Genomic DNA, 23,928 nt, shown 5'->3' with positions numbered 1-23,928 from the left:
TTCCCGAAGAGGAGGAGGAGACACCATTGGAAGAATCTGTTCCGGCTTTGGATGAAATTATTGCGGACTTAGCCGAAACTATGCCTATCGTAGTGGTGGAGGAAGAGATCGAGACTGTTCCATCAGTGGAAGAAACAACTGAGATCAAGGTCATAGAAAAGACTAAAAAACGCAAGGTTAAAGCCAGAAAGGGTTCGAAACAATACGAAATCGAAATATTTGAGACCCAAGCCACAGACGACACCCCTGAAGAGGCTAAGGTGATAGTTATAACCACTGAAATAACTGAAGATGCAACTGATGGGCCTGCTTTGACTAAACCGGACACACCGAAAAAGTCGGTCCGGAAAATCAAACGGGATAACCTCAAGGATTATATTGTCAACGTTGTCGAGGAAGCTCCTCAGGAAACTATAGCGAAAATAACTGAAGAGCTGATCGTTGTTCCCGACACAGAGGGCACTTCGGATGAGGATATCCGTTCCTTTGTAACCAGGGTTATTGAAGAAGAAAGAGCGATCGACACCTTGCCCGAGGAAGAACATCCTGAAGAAGATGCCAGAGAGCCGAAACCAAAGAAGAAGAAGCCTGAAAAAAAGAAGAAGGTTAAAATATCCGAATCTGAACCATCCCAGCAACCTCAAGAACCTGTAGAATACGAGCTCGTCACTTCTGCTCCAGAGTCAGAGGAGACCCCACAGGCAGATCAATATGCCGTAGAAGTGAAGGATACTGTGCCCAAGCCCAAAAAGAAAGCGCCCAAGAAACCCAAAAACGAATCTTTGCCAGAACCCATCTCGGAATATACGATTCGTATTGAGGAACTAGCGCCCGAAACAACAACAGAAACCGTGACGAATGAAGACGGAAAAGAAGTCGAACGTACTACCACCAAGCGTAAGATCAAAAAGAAGGAGGGCCCGAAGGAATACTTAATTGAGGTGGTTGAAACATACGAAGAAAATAAACCCGAAGCAGATATTGTAATTCAGACCACAGAAATAACACCCGTTCAAGACACTGAGGTCCTAGACGATCACAAAGTAAAGATCGTGAAGAAGAAAAAACCGAAGGAGGAAAGCTTGGACAACTTCGTTTACGAGCTTATTGAACAAGAAATTTCAGAGCCCGATCTCAAGGAACAAGAACCTACTATTTCGGAGTCTTCAACGGAGACTAAGAAACCAAAGAAGGTACAGAAACACCACAAGAAAATCACCGAAATAGTCGACGGCGTTCCTACTACCGTTCACGAGGTAACTATAAAGGAATTCGAAATAGATCAAGAGGATGTAAAGCCTTTTGAAGTCGAAGTGGAGGAAATCGATCGCGAGCAGATAAAGGAAAGTCCCGAAGATCAAGAAGTAACAGTTGTGGAACAGAAACCAAAACCAAAGACGAAGAAATCATTCAAAGCAAAGATCGTCGAAGAAGAGCAGCCACAACCTATTTTGGAGGACATTGAAGAATCGGTTGAAACCATTACAGTAGTGGAAGAGGATGGCGTACCGAAGCAAGTAGAGGTGAAGAAGAGGAGGGTTTCCAGAAAGCAGGGTCCTAAGGAACAGGTCTTCGAGATTACCGAAACCAAGTCCAGCGACGAGCCCTTGGCCGAGGTGACAATTGTCGAGGTAACTGAAGAAGCGCCAAAGGAAGAGGTTCCCAAGGCTAAGCCAAAGAAATTAGTTAAGAAGCCTGTGACCCTCAAACCTGAAGAGGTTGACAGCTACATAGTCAACGTTTTGGAGGAGTTCCGCAAACCAGAAAGTTCGGATGAAGCCGAGCAACCAGTCGTTGAAGATATTGGAGAGACAGTCGAAATAGTTAAGGTTACTGACGAAGAGGGCACAACCAAACAGGTGGAAGTTAAGAAGAAGAAGATTGCCCGAAAGCAAGGTCCTAAGGAACAGGTCTTCGAGATTACTGAAACCAAGTCAAGTGACGAGCCTTTGGCTGAGGTGACCATTGTCGAAATTGAAGAAGACCAGCCTCAGGAAGAAATTGTGCAACCCAAGGAAAAGAAACCAATTAAAAAACCGAAGAAGCTCAAACCTGAAGATGTGCAAGAATATATAGTAAATGTCCTGGAGGAATTTTCTGAACCACAACCATTTGAGACGGAAGAGGAGGTTACACCTGCTGTTATAGAGGAGACTACAGAAATTAAAGAGAAGACCTCTAAACCTAAAAAGGCCACGAAGAAACCCGTTGAAGAGAAAATTGTCATTGAAGAGCTGGCTCCAGAAACTGTTATCGAGAATATTGTCGATGAACAAGGAGAGGAAGTCAAACAAGTTAAAACAATTAAGAAACTCAAGAAGAAGGAAGGACCCAAGGAGTTCCTTATTGAAGTAACCGAGACTTATCAAGAAAATAAACCAGAGGCTGTCATTGAAGTTACTAAGACTGAGTTACCCTCTGAAGACTCTCCACAATTTTCGGAGGAGCAGCCTGTTAAGGTTATTCAGAAGCTAAAGAAGAAGAAGCCTGTAAAGGATGATTTGGACAAATACATACAAGAACTTATCGAACAGGAAATTACAAAAACTCCTCTTGAACAATATGAGCCGACTGAAATGGATTCTAAGCCCAAGAAGCCCAAACTAAAGGTCAAAACTCACAAGAAAAAGGAAATCCAAGATGTCGACGGACTTCCTGTTACCGTTCACGAGTTTGATGTTGAAGATGTCGACGAAATTCCAGAGGAGATCCAATCGCCAGAAGAGGTGCCAGCTGAGGAAGTAGAGATCTTGGAGAAGCCAGAAGATTCCTCAAAATACTTGGTAAACATCTCCGATGAATACATTGAAGCTCCACAGCCCATCGACGAGACTCCGGAAGAGGAAAAGAAGCCCGTCAAAAAGGAAAAGCCAATCAAAAAGAAAAAGGTTACCGAAGCTGCGGCACCACTGGAAGAAATCGAACAAACGGTTGAGGTGGTTCAGCAGCCCACGGAAGAAGGAACTACGAAGGACGTTACTATCAAGAAACGAAAGGTCTCTCGTAGAAAGGGTTCCAAGGAATACGTCTTTGAAATCACGGAAACTACAACAGAAGATCAGCCAACTGCCGAGGTTAAGGTTGTGGAGTTAACAAGCGACGATGTCGCAGTTGTTGAGGAAAAACCAAAGCCCGAGAAGAAGAAGGCCATTAAGGAACCAAAGCTCCTAAAGAAGGATGATGTTGAGAATTATGTCATTAATATTATTGAGGAGTTTGTACAGCCAGTTCCCTTCGAAACGGTTGAAAGTGAAGTTGAAGAAGTTCAGGAAGAAACTAAAAAGAAACCTCAGAAAGCTCCTAAGAAATACAAGATTACTGAAAAAGAGGAACCTGAGGCCGAAGCTCCCGAAACCGAACAGGAAGTTGAGGACAAGCCTGTGGAAACAGTGCCAGAAAAGCCGGAAGAATCCACTGACTACACAATAGGAGTCAAAGAGGAAACCGTGACTGAAGAGAAGCAACGGCCAAAGACTAAAAAGACCACCAAGCCGAAGCCTGAAAAGCAACCTATTGATGAAGAAGTTCAGGAGTATCTTGTTAAGGCAGTGTCTGAAGAGGATTTGAAGCAAGACATCGAGACAGAGTTCAAGACAATCGTAACAGAGTCTGAAGACGATCAGCAACCAGAGGAACCTATCTTCCAAGTTCAAGAACTCGAAACCGAGGCCAAGGAGGATGAAGTTATTGACGATAAGGGAGAAGTGACAAAGCAAACTATAACGAAACGTAAGATTAAGAAGCAAATTGGCCCGAAGGAGGAAATCATCGAAATTGTGGAAACAAAGACTGGAGATACCCCTGAGTATGAAGTCATAGTAACCACTCAAGAGCCCGAAACTGTGGATGCAGAAATTCCAGCTGAAGAAAAACCAAAGAAGGTGCGTAAGTCCAAAAAGGTAGCAAAGGACGATCTTCACGACTACATTCAGAAGCTGATTGAGCAGGATATTCCAAAAACAGAGCTAGAAAAGTATGAAAAGATCGACTTAGATGAGCCAGTTAAAATTAAAAAGAAGCCTGTCAAGAAGGTCAAGGTCTCCGAAGAACAACCAACAGAATCGGCCGACGAAACAACTGAAGAGAAGCCCGTTGAGGAGGTTACGGTACCTTCTCCAGTGGAGGCAGATGAGCCAACTCATAAGTTCACAGTAAAGGAATTCATTCCTGACACTCCCGAAGAAAAGCCATTCGAAATAGTTGTCCTCGAGGAATTCGTCGAAACTAAGCAGGTTCCTGATGAGGATGGTAAGGTTAAGGAGAAGGTTATTAAGACTAAAAAGATAAAGCAGAAAGTGGGTCCTGAGGAAATAGTTCACGACATTGTCGAAATAACTGATAAGGATACAAACGAAGCTGAAGTAACAGTTACAACCACAGTCCCCACGGAAGCCCCTGATCAAGAAACCCCCGTAGTAAAGCAAAAACGCACTAAAAAGGTTAAGAAAGACGACGTTGAAGACTTTATCAAGGCCGTTATTGATGAGGAGGTGCCAAAGCCAACAGACACTGAGGACATAGTGGATGTTATTGAGGAGTCGCCAACCAAACCGAAACCAAAGACCCCGAAGAAGAAACCAATAGCCGAGAAACAACCATCTCCGGAAACAGAAAAGCCAATTGATGATGAAGTTTCTATTGTTGAAAGTGTTCCAGAAGACATCAAAACCACTGAAGATGTTATAAGCGTGGTGGAATCGGCTCCATCTTTGGATGAATCCGAACATAAAATCACACAGGTGGAGGAGGTGAAGAAACCGGAAAAGAAGAAGAAGCCTAAGGCTAAGGTTTCAGTTTCCGAGGAACAACCAACAGAAGACACTGTTGAGGAGCCAGTCAAGGTTGATGTTAAGGAATCTGATGTTCAAGAGCCTGAGGTTCGCGAATTCAGTGTTTCTGTCCAAGAGGAAGATGTATCAACCATTGAACCTTTGACAAAGCCGTCCCCGAAGAAAATTAAGGAAAAGAAAGAAGAACCATCCGAAGAAAAATATGAAATTTCTGTCAAGGAGAGTGTTTGGCAACCAGAAGAAGACAAGCCTTTCACGGTTGAGATTATTGAAAGCGTAACAAATGTCGAGGAAGCCACTGACGAAGCTGGGGAAACCCACAAGCAGATTACCACCAAACGGAAGCTAAAGCGACCCGATGGAGAGGGTGAAATAGAGATAATCGAAGTCGTTCGGGACGATCAGCCTGAAGCAGAAATAACTATTGTGGAATACGAACCTACACCGATTAAAGAGGCCGAGAAGCCCAAGGAGCCTAAGAAGAAAACTAAGAAGGTTAAGAAGGACGATATTCACGATTATATCCAAAAACTCATCGACATGGAGACCCCCAAGACCGAGCTCGAAAAGTACGAGAAAATAGAGTTCGAAGCGTCGGTTAAGGATAAGCCTTCGGAGAAACCAATATCGGTGACAGAGGAAGCTCCTTCCGAAAAGCCACGAAAGGATAAGAAGAGCAAGCCCAAGGAAGTGTCGAAGGAAGAGTCTCCCGTGCCAGAACAATTGGCGGAGATCAAGGTAGTCGAGGAAGATGCTCCGGTTGCTCCTGAAGTTCCCGTTGAGGTAATTGAAGTTCAACCAGCAGAGGTTACAGTCCAAGAGATTGTTACCGATGAGGGCAAGCCAGTTCTGGAGAAGACTACCAAACGGGTGGTGAAGAAAAAGAGCCCTAAGGAGGAAACCACCTACAATATCACTACTATTGAAGACGAGGACAATGATTCAGTCGTGGTCATAGTTGATGAAGCACCGGAAGCTGCTCCTGAACAGCCCACCGACGAACCAGATCAACCCGAAGAGAAACCTTCTAAGCCGAAGCCAAAGAAAACCGTAAAGAAGGTTAAAAAGGACGATTTGGATGACTATGTTAAACGACTGATCGAAGAAGAAATTCCTAAAGTAGAGCTCGAAAAGTATGAGAAGGTTGACATGCCTGAGAAGACTGAAGAAGTTACCCCAGAGGAAATAGTTCCGGTTGACATTAAACAGGAAGAACCTGACCAAACACCAACGGAGACCAAATCAGCCAAACCAAAGAAAGAAAAGGCACCAAAACACAAGACAGTAGTGACTGACGAACCAGTACCGGACGTACCAACAGAAACCCCTGTAGATACCACTGACACAACAGAAATCACACCACAACAAGTTGCACAACCCGAGGACACAGCCACTGCACAAATTACACCAAGCGCACAAGATGAGAAACCTACTCAAGATGACACTACAGATACAATTCAGAAAACAGTTAAACATAAGAAAACAAAGCCAGACACACAAAAAAGCGTTGAAACAAGTAAGTTCATAGATGAGAGTTTTTTGGAGCCTACAATTTCCCGCCGCCCATGCGCCACCTTTTGCTCCGTTTCCTGTGTCTTTCGCCTTTGTTTTTTCTTTTGAAGTCCATATGGATGTTCAATTTTTGCGCATTTTTCCCCCAAAATTCTCTCCCAAATGTTTTATTCTCTCGCCGTTGAATATGGGCCACAGATTTTCGCCTATTTTACAGTGGACCCAATTTTTTCCTGTTCTATAAACCTTTTAACATATTACACCATTTATTTCCATGCATGCATTACGTTTTAATAATAAGCCTTGCCTACAATCCAACAAATTACCCCTCTTCCCTGGAAAAATTTTAAACATTCTTCTTTTTGCCTATTCCACCTTTTAAGTACATAATGTTTTAACTGTTTATAATTACTAAAATGTTACTGTTCCATATTGAAAATATTTTCTATTTATACCCTACTACATTAACACTTTTATTAGGCTAAGCCATATACCAAATTCCTAACTAAATGTTACAATTTTACTAAACTTTCCGTTTACATTGGTAGTTTTGAAATTTTTCCTTCAATTGCTGTCTATATAGCCGTTAATTATGTCTATCGTCCAGCTCAACGATTTGCTTGCGTTTCAAAGGCAAATCACTGTCTCCGGGTTGACCAAAGCTGTGTCCTGCATGATAGCATTCACACTTGTCCTTAAAAAAGTAATACGGTTTGTGCGTTTTTTGAAATCCCTGGACAACGTCATTGGACGATCGATTTACAAGGCCGATGAATGTATTCATGCAGGACTTTTATCCACTTTTCAGAGAATGTTTTTTAAATAAATGTAAACTCATCTTTTGTAACAGGTGAAGTTCCAGAGGTTCAGAAAGACTATCAAATAAACATCATACACGAGGAGCCAGTAGAGGAGGAGGAGCAGCCCCAGAAGATTCTGGAGGTTCGAGTTATCGATGAAGAAGCCGAAGTTGAGGAGTCCCAGCCGATTGTTGAGGAAGTTGAGGAGGAAGAAGAGCAGCCCAGAACAGAGGAAACACCGGAGGAAACCAAGCCAAAATCCAAAAAGAAGAAGGTGGTCAAGAAGAAGACCGACGATCATGATGAAATTATCAAGAAGCTGTTGGAGCAGGAAATTGAAAAGACTGAACTTGAGAAATACGAGAAAATTGATTTCGATCTTCCCAAGAAATTGAAGCCCGAGTTCGCCAGCCTCGAACCCCAGAAAATCGAGCGCAAGGAACAAAAGCCTACAAAGGTGACAATCGTGGAGGCTGCGGAGGTTCCCAAAACAGTCAAACTCAAGCCCGGAAAACGCAAGGAGAAGCCTGCAGAGGAACAGTCTGTCCAGTTACCCAAGTTCCGACTCAAGACGCGAATGGTCATGGTTGAATATCCGCCAGCTCCGCTCATTCCAGTGCTTAGCCACATCGGCGCCGTTAAAGACAATGGCGAACTTTCCCGTAATATAGAGGAAGCGGAAGAGGCTCTTAAATTCAAACCTCACAAGTCCAAGAAAATCAAGAAGATCAAGGACGACCGCGAAAAGGTGGAGCTGGAAAAATACGAGAAATATGTTAGCAGCGAAGAGGAACCAGAGGAGAAGGCGCCCTATAAGAAACCAGAAAAGGCTCCCAAGCCCGAGGAGAAGCAGGAGGAGGTGAAGCTGAAGCTGGGCAAGGGTAAGAAAAAGCCAGTGGATGAGGAGGCGCCTGAGAACATCACTCTCAAGAAGATTCCTCAAAAGCCCCAGGAAGTTGAGGAAGAGGTGGAGGTCAAGGCAAAACCAAAGGAGGTGGTGGTTATTGAAGAGCAGCCAAAGCAGCCTGAGGAAGGAGAATTCAAAGTCGAGCCATTCGAACCTACTGAGTTTGAACGACCTGAATATGAACCGGAGGAATTGGAGCCCATTGACCGTCCCGAGAAGCCAGAAAAGCCAAAGAAACCTTCCAAAACGAAATACAAGCCCAAGGACAAGCCACAACCCGAGCCTGAAACTATTATTTCGGAGATCGTTCCTGGAGTTCCGAAGCCTGAAGAGGAAGTGCCCGAACAGGAAGTAAAGTTCCGTAAGCCAGAAACACAGGCCCCGGAAGAAACCGACTCCGAAATTAAATTAAAGCCAGTCCCGAAACCAAGCCAGCCTGAGGTACCAGCCGAGGAGGCTGTTGTAAAGCCCAAGGAAGAGGAACCCAAACCTAAAGAAACTGAAGTTAAGTCCGACGATGAAGGCAAGAAACCAAAGAAGCCCAAGGCCAAGAAGGTGTTGCAGCCAAAGGAGGATATTCCCGAGGAGAAGCCAGAAGGATTCGAGGTAACAGTAAAGGAGGAGGAAGCTCTCATTGAGCAGGTTGTCGAAGAGGAGCAGCCAAAGGAAGTAAAGATCAAGCAGAAAAAGCCAAAGGAGACCCCTGTGTCAGAAGTTACAGTTACTGAAGAAACTCCTCAGCCTGAAGAGGTGCCTGAAGAGATTCCTGTGGAGTACAAGATTACAACCACAGTAATGGAGCCTGAGGAGGCACCAAAGGAGCATCAAGTCCGAGTCATTGATTTCGACGCGAGGGAAGAAACTACCGAAGAAGTCATAGAAGAAAGGGTGGTTACTCGCAAGAAGAAGCCAAAGCCGCAGGAGCCTGAAGAATTCGAGGTTACGCTACAGGAGCCTAAGGAAGAACAACCGCAACCAGAAGAGGTTACGGCGGAAATTACCATTCCGGAGGAAAAACCGGAGGAGAAGCCAGAAGAATACGCTGTAGAGCTTAAGATTTCTGAGCCCGCTCCTGTAGAGCCAGTGGAACAGGAAATCAAGGTAAAAGAAATGTCTAAAAAGAAGCCTGTTAAGGACGTCAAGGAGGATAAGATCGTTGTAGTCGAAGAAGAGGAAAAGGTACAACCCGTCCAAGAGGAAGTGCAACCGGTTGAAAAACCTAAAGAGGAAAAGCCAAAGGCACCGAAATCATATGAGTTTAGCGTAACTGAAACAGAGGCAGTCGAGGAGACCCCAGCGCCAGTAATTGAGGAAATTCCCGAAGAAAAGGCTCCTGAGGTTCCCAAAGAAAAGGTTGTCGAACAATTGGATTCATACGAAGTCACGCTTAAAGAATTTGAAGCTGAGAAAGTGGCTGTCGTAGAAGAGCAGCCTGAGGAGGAAACTCCGCATGAGGTGACTTTCAAGCGGAAACCAAAAGCAAAGGAAGAGCCTGTTGAAGCTGAGTTTGTGCTGACAGAGCCAACTGTTGCGGAAGACATCACAGTCGAAACTGAAGTCAAACAGAAGAAAACAAAGAAACCAAAGAAGACTGAAGATGAAGCTCAACTTGAAATCAAGATTGTAGAGACCGAAGCGCCCGAAGTTCCAGAGGAAGTTGTGCCGGAAGTTCCCGAGGTCAAGCCGGCCGAGAAACAGGAAGAAGTTGTGGAAGAGAAGCCACAAGAGTTTACAATTAGTGTATCTGAAACGGAGCCTAAGCCAGAAGAGCCCAGTGAAGCCCAGTTCACGGTTAAGAAACGCAAGCCATCAGTGACATTTGCCGACGAGCCAGCCACCGAAATCATTCTGAAGGAAAAGAAACCTGTCGAAGAAGTAACAGAAGAAGCTCAAATCAAGACCAAGAAACCGAAAAAGAAGGTGAAAGATGTGGAGGCCGACGAGCTAAAAATACAAATTACTGAGGAGATTCCACAGGAGGTTCCGGTCATTGAAGAGGTCGAGGTTGAAGAGGAGGTGGTGGCGGAGGTAAAGGAAGAGGTTCCAGTGGTTGAAGAAAAGACGTACACAATTGGCATTAAGGAGACGCAGCCCGAGAAACCCGCAGAAGTTGTTGCCGAAGAAGAGCCAGTTGTATCGGAACCAATTGTCGAAGAACCACAGCCCGTAGTCTATGATGAGCACAAGGTTAAGGTGATTGAGGAAACACCACGCGAGGTGGTTGAGGAGGTCGTTGAAGAAGAGGTTAAAGTTATCCGCAAAAAGAAGCCGAAGCCCGAGGTTAAGGAAGAACCCGAGGCTCAAGTAACTGTCTCTGCTCCCAAGCCCGTCGAAGAAGTAGAAGCTGTTTCCAGCATCACAATTGTCCCAGAAGTGCCTACGGAAGAGGAAGCTGCTGATCTCAAGATAACTATTATCGAAGAAGAGGCCCCAGCTCAAGAACTTGTTCAAGAGATTGAGGAAATCGAAGTTATCGAAGAAGCCCCTGAAACGCAACCAACAGTTGAAGAGTTGCCAGAAGAAAAGGTGACGATTCAAAAGAAGGAAAAGAATGCTGCTGTACCAGAGGTTGTAGAAGAGCCGGAAGCCGAGTTTGTGATAAAGCCAAAGAAGCCTGTAGAAGAAGTGACTGAAGAGGCGAAAATCACAAAGAAAACGAAAAAGCCTGTGAAAGAAGAAGAGGAAGCTGCCGAGCTCAAAGTAACGATAACAGAGGAAGTTCCTGTGGAAGTAGAGGTTCAGGAAATCGTTGAGGAAATCGAAGAAGTCCCTGAAGAGGAGCAGGTTAGCCTGCCGAAAAAGAAGCCCATAGAAAAACCAGTAGTGGTTGAAGAACCGGAAGCTGAAGTTACTTTGAAGCCGAAGCCAAAGCCCACCGAAGACGAGGTGGTAGCTGAAGTTACACTGAAGCCCAAGACTCCAAAGGAAGTCCAAGAAGAAGAGTTCTCGGTAGATGTGTCGTTGCCAAAGGAAAAGAAGGTGACGGAGGAAACTTCCGACCAAACGGTGCAGCTGAAGAAAAAGAAGAAGCCGCAAAAGCCCGTCGAAGAGGCTGCAGATGAGTTACAACTGCAACAGACTGTTGTGGAAGAGATTCCAGTTGAAATCGAGGAGGAGGAAATTGTGGAGGAAGCTGTGATTGTTCGCAAGAAGCCCAAGAAGCCTTTTGAGCCATCTGTGGAGGATCTGGAGGAAACTGAATTCAGTCTATCCTTTAAGAAGCCCCATGTCATAAACGAAGGTGTCGATGAGGCCGCCACAGTCCTGAAAAAACGTCCAGTCAAGCCCACTACCCTCGATGAAGCTGCCGCTGAGCTCTCCATTAAACGCCTAGAAGAAGAGTACGAAGAGGGCGAGGATATAGAGGAGTTTGTCGTTAGCGGCCGCCCCAAGACGAAGCCTTTGCAGATCACCGAGGAGGATGAAGAAGCCTACACTGTGAAGAAACTCAAGCGCCGCAAGCAGGTAGACATTCCCGAATACGCCGAAGTTGAGAACGTCACTTTCCGTGCAAAATCTACTAAGACTAAGGAGGATGTCGACCAAGAGTTCAACATTGCTCTCGACTCCTACGCCGAAGAGGAAGTTTCCATGTCTGGAAAGGTTAAGCTTAAGAAACCAATCAAAAAGACATACTCAGAGGCTGCCGACGAGGCCAGTGTCAAGATCATGCAAGACTACGACGATGGCGAAGCTCCAATTATTGAGGAAATCCACGGCGATGAGGACACTATCGATGAAGTAGACGAACCCGAGGAGTACTTCGTAGAGGAGCTTCCACCGGACGAGGTAGACTTCAAGCTGAAGCCCAAGAAGCAGCCAAGCAAGCCGCAATATTCCGTTTACGACGAAGACGAGGAGCAATTCCTAATTGGAATTCGTCAACCAAAGCGTGATTCGGTGACCTACGACGAAGACTCCCTCACATTCAAAAAGAAGCGTAAAGTTATCCAACAACTCTTCAATGAAGGTAAGCTCACTTATAGGACCATGAATGGTACAACATATAAATATCAAACTGCTTTATATTTGCAAATAATACACAAAGCTTATATGATATCCCGCGTAGCAAGGTAAAATTACCCAAAACTAAGTGTCAGTTGCTAACGAATAACCCTTGAATAATTTTTTGCTCAAAACTAAAAGCTGACAAAGTTTTTCGCAATAAAATATTAATTAATACCTATTTTTGATCAGATGGAGCTTCTCTGAATATTACCCGGGAAATGGACTTCGCAGGTAAGTTAAAAAATTTAAATCTTATTTTATCCAGAGACTAATGTGTGCTGTTTTCCTGTTTTCAGATTCGGATAACATTAATGTTATGTATTCCATCTGCAACTACATTGCCGATACCGACGAGGCTATTAACCTGGTGGAGGGCGAGAAGGTAACTGTCATCGGACGCCACAGCTCAGAGTGGTGGTTCGTCAAGAAGAGCATCACCGAAGAGGAGGGATGGGTCCCTGCCCAGTATCTGATGGAGCCGGAGGAATATGCTCAGTATGTGCAGAACAAACTGCACGAGAAGATTGACAAGCTGCCAGTATTTGAACGTAAGTAACAAAGCTTTGTAGGATGGGGATTTATTCTAAACTCGGAAAATCAAACTATATTAATTAATAAGACTTCAAAAATCAACCGTTTTTGTGTTTGTAGTCTAAACACTTTTATGTTCGTCGTCCTCGTTTGGTTATTAACACTCTATTTATTTGTCGTACTTGTGAACTGTTAAGGTCCCGGACCAGATGACAAGCCCATCGCTCCGCGATTCATCGAGAAGCTGCAGCCGATTCATACTCCTGATGGCTACACGGTTCAGTTCGAATGCAAGGTCGAGGGCAATCCACGACCACAGATCGCCTGGTTCCGTGAAACGGCTATCATCAAACCATCGCAGGACTTCCAGATATTCTACGATGACGATAATGTGGCCACGTTGATCATCCGTGAAGTATTCCCCGAGGACGCAGGTCAGTTCACCTGCGTGGCCAAGAATGCTGCCGGCTTCACCTCAAGCACTACGGAGCTTATTGTGGAAAGCCCCTTGTCGGATCACGGCTCTGATGCCACGGCCCTCTCCCGAAGAAGCATGTCGCGAGAATCATCGTTGGCAGATATTCTGGAGGGCATCCCACCCACGTTCTCAAAGAAACCAAAGGCGCAGTACGTGGACGAAAACACCAACGTCATTCTTGAGTGCCGACTGGTTGCCGTTCCCGAGCCGGACATTGTCTGGACCTTCAATGGCGAGGACATCGACGAGGAGGAGATCAAGAATGTCCGCATTGTCACCGAATCTGACATGCACATGTATTGCAGCGTGGTGCACATCACCAAGGTGAAAAAGTCCCAGGAGGGAACTTACGAGGTGATTGCCACAAATCGCGAAGGAGAGGCTCGTCTGCCCATCACCCTCAAGGTTCGAACTGCAGACAAGGAAGCCCCTCAAATCCTGGAGCCTCTTCGAAACATGGTCATCCGGGAGGGCGAAAGTGTAGTGCTTTCCACCCAGATCGTGGGTAACCCTCCACCCAAGGTAACCTGGTACAAGGACGGCAAGCCAGTTAAGGGCGCCAAGTCCGACAAGGATTTGCACACCCTGACCCTCATCACGCCCAAAAAGCCTGAGAAGGGAGAGTATACTGTGAAGGCTGTAAATCCTTTGGGTAGTGTGGAGACCACTGCTAATCTCACAATTGAAGGTATGTTGAGTGTTTATTGTATTTTTGTCCTCCATTATTTTGAGCAACCACTAACGAGTATTTGCGTCCGTTCTCTAATTTTCAGAAGCCACAAGTGGCAATGCTGAGCCGCCACTGTTTGTGGAGCGTTTCGAGGAGCAAAATGTGCCGCAAAAGGGTGAAATCCGTCTGCCTGCTAAGGTCTCCGGCAACCCTGTGCCTGAGGTTCAATGGCTTTTCAACAATGCCCCACTGTTCCCCAGCGAACGGATTCAGCAGGTCTATGATGGTGAAAACATTGAGCTCATTATCAAAAATGCTAATCCGGAAACGGATTCGGGAGACTACAAGTGCATTGCCAGTAACCCAGTTGGAAAGACTTCGCACGGCGCCCGTGTGATTGTCGAGGTCGACGAGGTTACCTTTACCAAGAAGCTGAAGAAAACTATCACCATTGAAGAAGTCCAGTCGCTGACCCTGGAGTGCGAAACATCGCACGTGGTCACCACCAAATGGTTCTTCAATGGCAAGGAGCTGAGCGGAATGGATCACCGTGTAGTGGTGGAGGACGGCAAGACTCACAAGCTGGTGATTAGAAACACCAACCTGCGCGACACAGGCACATATGTTTGCAAGGTGAAGAAGCAGGAAACCCAGTCCACGGTCGAGGTGCTGCAGCGTAAGCCAGACTTTATCAAGGTGCTGGAGGACTACGAAGTCACTGAAAAGGATACTGCCATTCTGGACGTGGAGCTCACTACGGAGTCCACCGAAGTTACGTGGTATAAGGACGGCGAAAAGATCACGGAGGAGAACAAGAACGTGGAGTTCATTAAAGACGGAAAGGCACGTCGTTTGGTGATTCGAGACACGACCATCCACGACGAGGGCGAGTATACATGCAAGATCGAGGGCCAGGAGTGCAGTTGCGAACTGGTTGTTATCGAGTTGCCACCTGAGATTGTGAAACCGCTGAAGGATGTTTCCGTGACCAAGAACGAGAACGCCGTCTTCACGGTGGAGCTCAGCAAGGGCGATGCCCTGGTCAAGTGGTTCAAGAATGGCAAAGAGATCACCTTTACCGACCGCGTTCAGCTCTCCATTGATGGCAAGAAGCAGTCGTTGCGCATTGTTAAGGCTAAGCCAGAGGATGTAGGCGAGTATTCCGTCCAAGTGGGAGACCAGACCTCCAACGCCAAGTTGACGGTCGAAGAACCCCTGGTTGACTTTGTTGTTCGCCTGCCAGACGTCACTCTGGTCACCAAGGGCACGGATGCTGAGTTCACTGTGCAGTTGTCGCAGCCCGATGTGGAAGTCACCTGGTGCAAGAAGGCCAAGCCCATTAAGCCCAACCCGAAGCACGAGGTCTTTGTCAAAGGCACAGTCCGCAGGTTGGTCATCCACGATGCTACTGATGAAGACGCCGGCGAGATCAGCTGCGTGGCCGAAAATGTCACCAGCAGCTCTAAGCTGTGCGTCGAAGAGCTGAAACTGCCACCCGTCATTACATCTGACAAGGATCAAACCATCAAGGTGAAGGAGAACGAAGATGCCACATTCACTGTCAAGTACACTGGCGTGCCAACCCCGGAGGCCGTTTGGACCACCAAGAAGGTTGTCATACCCAAGTCAAAGCGAATCATACCGACCATCGATGAGAAATCCGCCACACTGACCATCAAAAAGGTCGTTGACGATGACGAGGGCGAGTACACCGTCAAGCTTGTCAACCCAGTCGGCGATGCGGAAGCCAGTCTGCACTTGGTCATTATGCGTAAGTACTTTGCAAACTAGATATTTGGGAACTTGAACCCCAATCACGACAATCCCCTTTTACTTTTAGGCAAGCCTACGGCACCTGGCACTCCCCAGCCCCTGGAGGTGATGCACGACTCTATTACGCTTTATTGGAAGGCGCCAGAGGACGATGGCAAGTCAGAAATTATTGAATACATTCTGGAGTACCACGATGTTAAGGAAGAAAAGTGAGTAATCACTAGAATATTTGACAGAAAACACTAAATATAGGACACTCCATGAGTTATTTAGCATTTTTGAAGAAACCGTAAGCCTTTTGAAAGCTTTAAAAGATATTAAGCACGATATAGTCATCCTTTTGGGACCTATTGCACATCTTTACGTTTTTCACGACATTTCCACGAATCGATCCACGAATCATTTCAAGTACTTCGCTCTAGAAATGGTTCAAATGGCCAAGATATGGCCATCCCAGGGGGCCATATTCCCTTTCCAAGCGTTTTTCCCATTTTTGCAGGGAGTCCCCCAGAAAATTTGACAAAAAATCTCAAGAATATTTTGTTGTTAGATTTTGATGCAGAATGGTGGAGAATTCATCCACAAATCGTTTAAGGTACTTCGCTCAAGAATCGGATAAAAATTGCGCAAGATATGGCCATCCCAGGGAACCATATTCCCTTTCCAAGCGTTTTTCCCATTTTTGCAGGGGGTCCCCCAGAAAATTTGACAAAAGATCTCAAAAATATTTTGTTGCTAGATTTTGATGCAGAATGGTGGAGAATTCATCCACAAATCGTTTAAGGTACTTCGCTCAAGAATAGGATAAAAATGGCCCAAGTTATGGCCATGCCAGGGGACCATATTCCCTTTCCAAGCGTTTTTCCCATTTTTGCAGGGGGTCCCCCAGAAAATATGACAAAAAATCTCAAAAATATTTGGTTGCTAGATTTTGATGCAGAATGGTGGAGAATTCATCCACAAATCGTTTAAGGTACTTCGCTCAAGAATCGGATAAAAATTGCCCAAGATATGGCCATCCCAGGGGACCATATTCCCTTTCCAAGAGTTTTTCCCATTTTTGCAGGGGGTCCCCCAGAAAATTTGACAAAAAATCTCAAAAATATTTTGTTGCTAGATTTTGATGCAGAATGGTGGAGAATTCATCCACAAATCGTTTAAGGTACTTCGCTCAAGAATCGGATAAAAATTGCCCAAGATATGGCCATCCCAGGGGACCATATTCCCTTTCCAAGAGTTTTTCCCATTTTTGCAGGGGGTCCCCCAGAAAATTTGACAAAAAATCTCAAAAATATTTTGTTGCTAGATTTTGATGCAGAATGGTGGAGAATTCATCTACAAATCGTTTGCTCACTTTGCTCAAGAATGTACTTTGCTCAAGAATCGGATGAAAATTACCCAAGATATGACCATCCCAGGGGGCCATATTGCCGATTAACGCATTTTCCTTGCTGTCCTTCATATTGTCCCATTCATGTACTTCATAAAATTTTTAAAAGGGACCCTCAAGAAAATTGACGAGAAATCTAAAAGATAATTCTTTTGAAAATAAATCTTGCAGATGGACTGAAATTAGAAAGATTAAGGACACTACTTATACCATCAGCAAGCTGAAAATCGACAGCGAGTATGTCTTCAGATCGATAGCGGTCAACGAAGTGGGACCCTCGCCGCCGTCACCCATTTCGCCACCCATCCGTTTAGTGCCCAAGGTGGAAACCGAGGCGCCTAGCGTTCGCGAGCCCCTGCAAGATGTGGTAAGCGAACTGGACAAGGAGGTTACGCTATCCTGCGTATTTGGCGGTATTCCTGAGCCAAAGGTGACGTGGAAGCGAAACGGCAAGGTTATCGAGTCGAGCAGCTTGCGCTACGAAAACCGCGTGGCCAAGTACATCATTGAAAAGACAACTATTGAGACTGAAGCCACCTACACCTGCGTGGCTACAAACGAGAAGGGCTCTGTTGAGACCTCGTGCCGTCTGAAGCTGCAGCAGAAGCCCACCGTTGAGGTTGAGGAGAAGTATCTGACTCAGAAACTGCGCACGGGCAGCTCTCTTACCATTCCAGCGACGGTCCGCGGCTATCCCCAGCCCACTGTGACCTGGCACAAAGAGACGGTCGAGCAGAAGACCACCAAGACGGTCACAATCGAAACAACCGAAACCACCTCCACATACACTGTGAAGAAGGTCACCCGCGAGCAGTCCGGAAAGTACAAGGTGACAGCCACCAATGAATCCGGATCCACAAACGTGGAGGTCAATGTACAGGTGATCGACAAGCCCAGCAGACCACAGTCGCTGGAGATTAAGGACGTAAAGAAGGACTCCATCACCCTGGAGTGGACGCCGCCTATCGACGATGGCGGTCTGGAGATCAACAAGTATACTCTGGAGAAGTGCGACACCCAAAACAATGTCTGGATGAAGGTCTCTGAATTCGACAAGGACATTCACTCGTATGCCGTCCAAAAGCTATCCATTAATTCACAGTATATGTTCCGTGTGGTGGCCGCCAATCCCATTGGCGAGTCCGAGCCAACAGAAAGTGAAACTGTGACAATAACCAAGAAGTTTGGTGAGTTGAGCTCTGGGAATATTCCCAAAATTAACAAATATATTGGTACATTTTTCAATAATCACTTTTTTTCATGTTTTCTTCAGAAAAACCATCCCCACCTCGGGGTCCCACGGCCGTGTCGGGTATGAACAACACCTCCTTCAATCTGGCCTGGGAGCCATCGGAGAACGACGGCGGATCCAAGATCATAGAGTATATTGTAGAGATTAGGGAAGAGACTGAGACAACCTACCGAAAGGTGGGCACAAGCCTGGGCACTGTCACCAACATTCACGTGGAGAAGGTGGTGAAGAACAAGGGCTATCTGTTCCGCATCTATGCGAGAAACGAGGCTGGTACCAGTGAGGCGTTCGAGACCACGGAAAAGATTGTCGTTGGCCGCAAGATAAGTAAGTTTTCCTATAAGGTATCAGTTTATCAAAATTGCTTTTTTTGCAAAACGCTTTTTCTTAAAACGCCACTAATGCTTTGCCAATGCTAACCCCTACAACAGCTGCTGATATTGATAATGAAAACATGGGTATGTAAAAGTAACATCTAGAGTTTTAAAACTAAATTAATATGGTTTTCTAATACACTCACTTTCTTTTAAATTTAGCGCCTCCATCGCCACCTCAAAACCTGAGAGCGCCGGATGTCACAAGCCGAAGTGTTACTTTGGATTGGGAGGTGCCCGCCCGCAATGGTGGTTCCGAAATCACTGGTAAATTGAAGCTCATTAAGTGCTTGAGAGAAGTGCTAACTTTTTACCTTTATTACAGGCTACTGTGTGGAGAAACGTTCCTCAACATCCACCACCTGGACAAAGGTCATCACTCTGGATGCTCATCAGCTGCACTACACCATCGACAACCTCAAGGAGAGGTGCGAGTACTGGTTCCGTGTCGCTGCCGAGAACGAGGCTGGACTAGGTGCACCAGCCGTCACGGAGAGTATATCGCTAAAGACACATGCTAGTGAGTCCCTCTTATCTTTGATAGTCATGGAAAAACCTAAAATATGTTTATCCTCTTTTAGCCGTACCGTCGCCACCCACTGCTCCACTTGAAACGCGCGTACTTGCCGCGAACGCCCACATATTCGAATGGGGTATACCCGAGTCAGATGGAGGTGCGCCTCTGCTCGGCTACCACATTGCGATTAGGGACATGAAGAAGACCATGTGGATTGAGGTGGGTCGTGTGCCAGCCGGTGTGCAGAAATTCCAGATTAGAGACCTGCAGGAGAATCACGAGTACATGATTCGCATATTTGCCAAGAACGAGATTGGCCTGAGTGAGCCTCTGGAATCGGAGGAGCCTTACAAGATCATGACAGCGGGTAAGTGTCCTGTGTCGATACAATATTCTGCACAAAACCAACACCTTTCCTATTTCCCAGGTCATGAGAGCCTGCCAGACGAGCCACGAACGGAGATGAGCTCGTGCAATACCTCCTCGTGGCTGCGGGACCACCACATGGATGCAGACATCCACTCATACGCCCGCGGCAGGCTGCTTCAGCGCGATGAGTACTTCTTCCGACTGTGGGCAGAAATTCCCAAAAGCAAAAAGAAGAAGAGCTCCAAATAGTCGTTAAACGGAACGACAACGAAATAAGAAACACTTTAGTCATAGATTAAGCATATTTCAATTATATTTTATATAACAAATACCAAAAAACAAGCGAGGATGACCCCCTAGGGGAGAGACCCTCATTTCATAGCTTTTTGTACTTTAGAAGAGACACTAACGATGTAAGGTTAGTGCAATGTGAAGAGCATCCCATTGCCAGCGATGACCACGGGACTCGGTCAAAGGGTTGCGAGCGAAGACAAAACTTAATGCTCGGGCCCGTGGTCGTGGCTCAGTGAGGATGTCCATTGCACCATCCAATTAGTGGCCATCATTTCGATTTTTCATTTGCATAAAGTTTGTTTTGTTTTTATTATTGTATTTTACTTTGCGCCTTATTTTTGTAAGCTGTGATAAATCTATCAAAATCGAAAGCGTCAAACGAGCGAGAAAATATAAAGCAGGCGATCCATCCGGCATCGGGCAACGGTGGCCAACGAGCCGCAGACCTCCGAACAACCAATTCCATCACAATCCCCGCCAGTGTAGCTCAATATCCTCTAGGGAGACAAAACAACAAATGGTGCAATTCGATATGAGTTATTTCTGGGGAGGGCTGCGAGTCGCTGGCCGCCCTTGCCTTTGCCCTGGATTCGTTCTGCCGGAAATTTATGGCATAGGAATGTGAGAGGTTACACTTGTGTGGCTCTTTAAAGTTACCAAAGTCAATTAAATAAATAAAATATTACCAAGAAATGAAGTTTTTTTAAGGCCTTATAGGAGGTAAAGTATAAACTGGAAAGGCTAAAGGTCAAGGATTTATAACTCTTAAATTGATTTCAATTGAAAATATATATTCCTCCATTTTCACATATCGGATAACCAAAGTTAAACAAAGGAAAATAAAAATATTCATACTGGAACATCAACTTTTCAACAAAATACAGCTTCAAGTGGTTTTTGGGTTGGCGGAAGCTTGAAACTTTTGGCTTTAGCAAAAATCAACTAATTAATTCATTAGATTTCTCCCCCAAACTCGGCATAACTTTTGGGCGAAAAGTTTTCTCAGTTAGGTTTTTTTTTTATTCCCTCCCCGAATTGTAAAACTTAAGCCCAGTCCTGCCGTCCACATGCGTATGTGTCCAGACTGGGAGGGAGAGAAAGGAAACTTATTCGGTGACATGGCAAATACTGCATAAACTTTTCAGTTCCAGCAGAGAATTGTGTGCGAATTTAATTAAAGTTTTTGCGGTTGCCACTAATCAAAAGATATTATCTCGACTGGCGTGTTAGTAACTCTCGGTGTGGCTAGACGCAGTATTTTGAAAGTAGAGTACGCGGGAGCTGTGGTGGGACACCCACAGACAGGGTATCCATAAAGCTGGAGCGTATTTCCGGCACTTGAAATTGCACAAAGAAGGGCAAACAAAGCGCCCAGGCTTCGATTGGCAGCACAAACAAACCAAACCTTCTTAGCCTGTTATTCAGTTATTGATACACTAAACGATCGAAATGGAGAAGAAGCTTTTGCTTCTGGTGCTCGTGCCGGGTCTGGCTCTGGACTGGGGTGCTCCAGCGGAAATTTCATTTGCTTGTTTGCTTTTTTCCTTTTGGCCTCCACTCCCACTCAAGTGCCTTGGCTGTTGTTATTGTGCAGCATTGGAAGTTGCTAAGCTGCTTTCGACGCTTTAAAGCATTTTGCAACATTTTCACATTCTTACACACAACCCACAAGTATGAGCCCTCCCAGATACTTCTGCTCGTGCGACCCCATTAGTTATGGTTTATTTAGGTGAAGGCACGACGAGACCTACGACGACGAGAAGAGCTCTCTGCCGTAATACAATTGTAAACTTGTAATAGAATTTGGCAAGTTCTGTTGAATGCATATAAAAACAAATTACACATCAACTTTATGGTGTGCACGTAGAAAATTGAGGCCTGTTTCTTAAGTTAGGTTTTTCTTTTATTTTCTGTTTTTCTGTTCGTTTTTCCACACTCCTCCAGCTCATTCGTTCGTTTTCTGGTTGTCCCTGTCAAGGCCCGTCAAACGTGATGGTCTAGGAGTAAAAACAAATTCCAACAACCTAAGAAAAGACAGTAGAAAGTTTGCTTAATTACTTCCCAAAATAATAATGATGAGAGCTAAGCCGAGATGAGCGCTTCGAGAAGAAACAAGAAAGTCGTTTCCCCTTCAAATTTAATAATCAGAGTGTCGGGAGGAGAACGCTGCTGAAAATCTAATTTTTATGCGGCCTTAAGTAATTGCTTGAAAACCTTTGATTTGAGCAGGCCGGGACGAATTATTCATTAGTAAGAGAGAGTGATACAATAACACATATTTTAGCTAAGAGCCAGTTATCGAAATTCTTGTAACATTTAAAGGAACCCGATACACTATGGGACATAAACTACCTAAGCCGCTTGGGCCAGCGGAGACCCTGGCTTTTATAAACTTTATGAAGTTTTACAGAAAGAACCACCGCGACCTTGAGAAGTGCGAGTTTGAAGAACGTGCGATCAATGAATGGGGGAAAATGTGGCCAGATTACAAACTCTGCTTTTCTGTAAGTTCCTAGTGTTTTTTTTTTTTTGGATAAGGACTCTAAGGAATCTCTCCAATTAAGGTTGCACCTCCGCCTCGGGCTTCGGCCTTTGCCCGTCAAAAAAAAAGATTAGTCAAAAATAAATTGAAGAAATCACGAAAGAGCAAATTTGTCATTTCTTCCTTGAAGTCATCTCTGAAGAGTATAAAGCGAAGTAGCATTATGAAGTTCAAGCGAAAGACTTCCTGTTCACGCAGAAGATCACCTGCTTTAAGCGAAGGTTTCGTTACCTATTTGCGTGAGCGCCGACAAAACAATTCAAATGTGGCAACGATCCTTTCGATCCAAAATGGTGCCAGAGAATGGATGAATCTTTCTGAAGAGCATAAGGAGCAAATGCGTGCGAAGGTAAGTTTGTAATATCATGGGAAAATGGAACTTTAATGGCCCTCATTTCACAAAAGGCACAGAAACGAAAGCTGAGACATCGATGAAATTTAAATGGCCCTATTGATGATGATGATCCGGTTTTAAATTAACCATCCCGCTGGCCTTTTATCTGAAATCCTAAAAGTATATAGGAATCCTAATAAGAATAGTAAAGAAGTAAAGTAATATGTAATAAGAAAGTAATAAGAAAGAAGTAAATCCTAATAAGAGTATAACCTTTTGAAAACCATTTGAAATAAATAAAATGTATATGATTTAGTTTTCCTAAGCTAATCAAGAATATTATTGTAAATCTACAAGTTTTTATAATATATAATCTATTCAAAGCTTCTCGGCTATTTAACTTGTCACGGCTGATGTAATAAAATGTTAATTACCCCATATAGTTTATTATCCCATACTAGGCACCCCCAAATAGGCTGCTCCACAAGACATTAGCCCCGTTAAAATATCCAGACTCATTTACGACAAGCAACACGGTCAGCCCGGGTCCCCAAATAACCGCCGAAAGTGCTATATATTGTACATATATGTAATTGCTCTGACCAAGGAGTCGGCGGCAATAAAGCTAGCAAGAGCAACCCTACATGCCACAAAATGCAGCGTCATAAAGAAATAAAATAAAAAACAGACACAACTTCCGGTGCCGACAGGACAGCAGCTTCAACCGATTTCCGTTGGGGAAACCGAGAGAGGGCCAGCAGTTAAGAAAAACATACAATAAACGAGTGAGAGTTACGGTGCCCGGAGGAATGAATGGTCTTACTTAAACTAAAACCAAAGTGCAGCTATGATCGTTAAGAACAGAGTCGACCGCTTTTCGGGATTTAAATACCTATAAAATTTCAGTTTACATTTTCCGTCATGGAACACAATCAATATGCTCTGCTTTGCCACGAGTTCCCCACGGAGCAACATATTGTAATATAAAATATTTATTGCCAGATTGCATACGCATCCTGCAGCAGCTGTTGGTAGAACTTAATGCACGTAAAATATTTCCATTCGGAATTTCAGCCTTTTAGAGAATTTTTATATATTTTTGTAGAAACATTTTTGTGAAGATTTCAGTGACTTTCCTAATAAATATTTCCTTATATTAAACAAATGTCTCCTGGAAGCCAAATTATTCACGGTGCATCTGTTTTTTCTCCTAGCCAGAATTGCACACACCCAAGCCCGTTTCAGGAGCTTCCTTTCCATTCAATGCATTGACAACATCCGCAAAAAGGACATGCCGTTTGCTCAGCGTGCTTTTATTTTTTTACATGCACTCCCACAACCTTTGGTGTCCACACATCGAGGCGGCTCATAAAATTTACCAAAAAAC

The 23,928-nt window shown here is 44.8% G+C and overlaps 1 protein-coding gene and 1 long non-coding RNA gene across 2 annotated transcripts in view; both read left to right on the top strand.

Annotated features, from left to right (window-relative positions):
- Positions 1-20,358, top strand: part of LOC108134287 (titin) — a 121,773-nt gene extending 101,415 nt beyond the window's left edge. The window contains exons 20-31 of the mRNA XM_070279867.1: positions 7,153-11,979; positions 12,207-12,248; positions 12,314-12,565; positions 12,746-13,714; positions 13,800-15,467; positions 15,537-15,678; positions 17,031-18,046; positions 18,133-18,438; positions 18,648-18,752; positions 18,811-19,005; positions 19,067-19,369; positions 19,430-20,358. Coding sequence (XP_070135968.1) covers positions 7,153-11,979; positions 12,207-12,248; positions 12,314-12,565; positions 12,746-13,714; positions 13,800-15,467; positions 15,537-15,678; positions 17,031-18,046; positions 18,133-18,438; positions 18,648-18,752; positions 18,811-19,005; positions 19,067-19,369; positions 19,430-19,620 — 10,016 coding nt within the window. The 3' untranslated portion in view covers positions 19,621-20,358. The remainder of the gene's footprint in view (positions 1-7,152; positions 11,980-12,206; positions 12,249-12,313; positions 12,566-12,745; positions 13,715-13,799; positions 15,468-15,536; positions 15,679-17,030; positions 18,047-18,132; positions 18,439-18,647; positions 18,753-18,810; positions 19,006-19,066; positions 19,370-19,429) is intronic.
- Positions 20,359-21,907: 1,549 nt separating this feature from the next.
- On the top strand, positions 21,908-22,890 carry LOC122322313 (uncharacterized). The gene is made up of 3 exons (XR_006246516.2): positions 21,908-22,169; positions 22,230-22,556; positions 22,613-22,890. It is a non-coding gene; the product is annotated as an uncharacterized lncRNA (long non-coding RNA).
- The last annotated feature ends 1,038 nt before the right edge of the window (positions 22,891-23,928 follow it).

The sequence above is a fragment of the Drosophila bipectinata genome, chromosome 3L (genome assembly GCF_030179905.1).
Source record: "Drosophila bipectinata strain 14024-0381.07 chromosome 3L, DbipHiC1v2, whole genome shotgun sequence".
NCBI classification, from domain to species: Eukaryota; Metazoa; Arthropoda; class Insecta; order Diptera; family Drosophilidae; genus Drosophila; species Drosophila bipectinata.
This window is presented reverse-complemented; position numbering and strand designations above follow the sequence as displayed.